Source organism: Barbus barbus, assembly GCF_936440315.1.
Source record: "Barbus barbus genome assembly, chromosome: 12".
NCBI lineage: Eukaryota > Metazoa > Chordata > Actinopteri > Cypriniformes > Cyprinidae > Barbus > Barbus barbus.
The window spans coordinates 28,016,432-28,020,004 of record NC_136740.1 but is presented as its reverse complement, the minus strand read 5'-3'; the positions used below and the strand labels follow the sequence as shown (position 1 = coordinate 28,020,004).

General features: G+C 38.1%; 1 protein-coding gene across 3 annotated transcripts in view; it reads left to right on the top strand.

Annotated features, from left to right (window-relative positions):
* Positions 1–341: 341 nt before the first annotated feature.
* LOC306878119 (high affinity nerve growth factor receptor-like) overlaps positions 342–3,573 on the top strand; it is a 33,442-nt gene continuing 30,210 nt past the window's right edge. For all 3 annotated transcript variants that reach the window (XR_013784915.1, XM_079430249.1, XM_079430248.1), the window contains exon 1: positions 342–813. Coding sequence is in view for 2 of the 3 variants with exons in the window: in XM_079430249.1 (XP_079286375.1) it covers positions 635–813 (179 nt within the window). In the remaining variant the exon portion in view is untranslated. The remainder of the gene's footprint in view (positions 814–3,573) is intronic.

Genomic DNA, 3,573 nt, shown 5'->3' with positions numbered 1-3,573 from the left:
TTTAATATGAAACGTAGTGCAGTAAAAAATACAATATTATGCTCTGGAATGTTGTGAAGTAAAAGTTTTCTAAAGAAAAACACTGATAAAGTGCAGACATTTGAAAAAATTTACTTTTAAAGCAGAGTAAAAATACTTCATTACTGTCCGCCTCTGACATTGTTACTGTTAATTTGACAATAAACTTTTTACAGTGTGCCCTTTGAGCATGGAAAGTCGTGAGTTGTTTGTTTACTAGCTCAAAGTTCACGGTCAGCTCTAACAGGTGGAGCTCTTCCAATCCATCCGCGTCCACCTGCAGCTCACGGGTTTGGCTTCCCCGCTCGCTTCTGAGAGTGTCACAGAGGTGTCTGGTGACCACTGCTCTCTCTCATCTCACACTCACACTCAACTAATGGACTGCTTTGCCCCTCCCCTCCGTTTCTCCATCTCGGACTGGGAGGTAGTGAGAGGAGGAGAGGAGGCAACAGCCCACTGTTCCCCTGGGCCCTGCTACACGGCTCAATAGCTCAGCTCCTGGATGGGATCATAACCCTGAGTGCTGGCCAAGAGAAGAGCTGCTTCTCCTCACGTCCAGAGTTCCTGCTGCAGGGTGGAGTTTCTCCCAGGATAACAAACTTACTCAAACCCCACCATGGCTGACCGTAGGGTGGCCCTGGTTGTGGTTTTGCTTTTCGTCCTGGTCACACCAGCCCTGAGCGGATGCCCAAGCGCCTGCCGCTGCTCCTTCGCCATGCTTCAATGCCTGGAGCCAGATGGAATCACCAGCATCCCTGCGTTGGCGGTGCAGGAGAGCGAAAACGTCACTGAAATGTAAGTTGAGTTTGTTGTTTAAGCAGTTTACATTGAGAAAAGTTGTGTGGAAGTTCAGCACTTGATCTTGGAAGGAGATGGGGAGTTCGGGTGGTGAGCTCAGTCAAAGTGATTGGCCTTCATGCATTTTCATGGAGAAATCTGGGCATTTGGATATGTAGTTTGTGCATGGTGTAGCCTAGTGGTTTTTCCTGGCAGACCACTCCAATTATCATCAGCATTTATTGCTTTTATATGCATTTCACTTCATTTGTGGAATCAGGATGTGATGCACTGAAAGCAGAACTTTCTCAAAACAAGGCAATCCTTAGGAACTAGTCAAGGACTGGTGGAAAGGCATGGTATTTTGTGTTGCTACTGAGCATCTGTGTGCAGCTTCTCTTTAAGTGCTTTTAAGAGTGTCAGGTACATAATCTATTCTCAGAAATGGTGAGAAAACATCTCCACGTTCATGTGTGTACAGTCAGACGGATGGATCCCAGAGGTGCAGGACTTGAGATCAGTTTAGTGCACTTCATTCAGAATAGTGTTTATATTACTGTAGCACTCATGCTTGTAGTAGGAAACATAATCGCCACACCTCTTACAATCATCTCAGTTTCATACGTTCTCTGTTGCCCATCCAAGAGTAAACAATGCAATATTTAAATGGAAATAAATGCTATAAAAAGCCTGATAACTGGTTAACTCTAAGTTAGTTTTTTATACGCAATGAAAAGCTATTATATTTAAAAATAGGATGTATTTTTACACTACAATGTTGTTTTAAATGTATATAATTTTGTGTGTAAACTATGATTCACCTCAAAATTTACAGTCAAAACATCATTCCCATATCCAAGACATTTCCTCTTTTAAAGCAATGCTGCATCTCATTTTCTTATTATTTATGTCCATTGGGGTGTTAAATGGCATTTACTTAGTTAATGTTTATGGCATTTAGATGTGTGTTACCTTGATGATCTTTGTCTGGGTCACAATGTGCACTGCCCAAATCTGTGTATCGGTCACAGATGCTGGAAAGACTATTTCTGATGAACTGTGCATCATCATGTGCATCATGTATCCTTATGCTGAAGAGGAATCCATATATATATATATATTTTTTTTAGATAATTTCAGGATAATTTAAGGATCTGTCTTTTTTGATTATCTGGAAGAGATGAGACATTAAAATACACTTTTTAAATATTAAGAACCTGGGTTCAAATCCCAAGCTAATATATCGTGTTTTAATAAACCAAGCTTAAATTGAAACTGAAGAGATCAACATGTAATTTCATCATACAGAAAAGAGCAGCTTTGACAGTTTTGAAAATAACTCTTATTGTTTGCTATGGAGAAAAATGAAGCCATATCAAGCAACATACAGATATATAGATAGATAGATAGATAGATATAGACTAAATGTTTCAATTCAATTTCCTGATTGTTGCCACAGTATTTAGGCAAACACTTTTCCTACAATGATTATAATGCAATTTAATAACAGCAGATTTTGTTGTTGTTTTTTTCTTGGAAGCTGCATTGATCAACTGGTGCTTAATATAATAATTAAGATAATTTGATGTAAAACACATAGATTCCAAAATTCCATTTAAAAGTGACTGACGTCATCCCTGTATTTTATGGTAAAGTTCTGCACAGTTACCAGTGTTGTTTTTCTCAGTACACCTGCTCAAGCGAGATTCTCTGAACTACAGTCCAGTCTTACATTTACTACGAGCATTCAATCAATAAATGAGAATGCTCTTTCGCCATGTGTTTACACAGAACACTTTGTGCCCGTAAAAAGTGCAGCATTTGGCCGTATTAGTGAGACGGGCACAGTACAGAGGAACAGCACTTCTACCAGGGAGGAAAACAAGAGACAATTAACTTCAAACCAGCGGCAGAAATACATCATTCATCATGCTGTAAATTTCAATCTGTGAATTGCTCATGAATGCACCGCTGAAAACAATAGATGAAATATTGCCCACTCGACTCGATTCAATAAGCCAAAGCAGTTTGAGATGTTGTCCCACCTGCTCTGTAATTGCATTACGGCTCTCTGGGTCAATCAGACGCTAATAAATATCTGTTTGTGCTTCTCGAACACAACTGGACAGAATCACAGATCAAAGGATTGCAGTAAAGTCAGTAGAAATGTCTTTAGTTATCAGCATATATATATTTAAAAAGCTTATAACGTATTATTATTATTATCAGCATGACTGTATGAAATCAATTGGTTTAGGATTTACTTTTAAACCATTTTTTACTAAGAAACTGCTAGTAAATTTCACAAATAATTACAAAGAAATGGCAGGTAACACATTGTAAGGTTTTGAATAATATATATGTATGCATGTATATACAGCATTTATTTATTTATTTTTAAATAAAAGAGCATGCTTTCAGCATGTCACAGTAAATGCAATTTCTGAATGCTTGAAAACACACATTGAATTGAATTAATTGCACTTTATACGAGTCTGTAAAATGACTTACAAAAAGTATTTCTGATATGAGTTTTGTGGGTTATTTGGCTTTTCCAATGTCAAGTGCTGATGTCAGTTGACACTGACCTGCAGAATGAAATGTTTTTGGAGTTTTTTACTTTGTACTGAATTAGGGAAGACATCATATGATGTACGCATATGGTCATTTAGCTCTCTGTAGTTTGCTTCACTGAGTTCTCCTTCCTGGAAGTGTAAGTGCTTTTCAACGAAACTGCGTGGAACTGAAAAGTAATCTATTTCAAAATACTTCACTGAT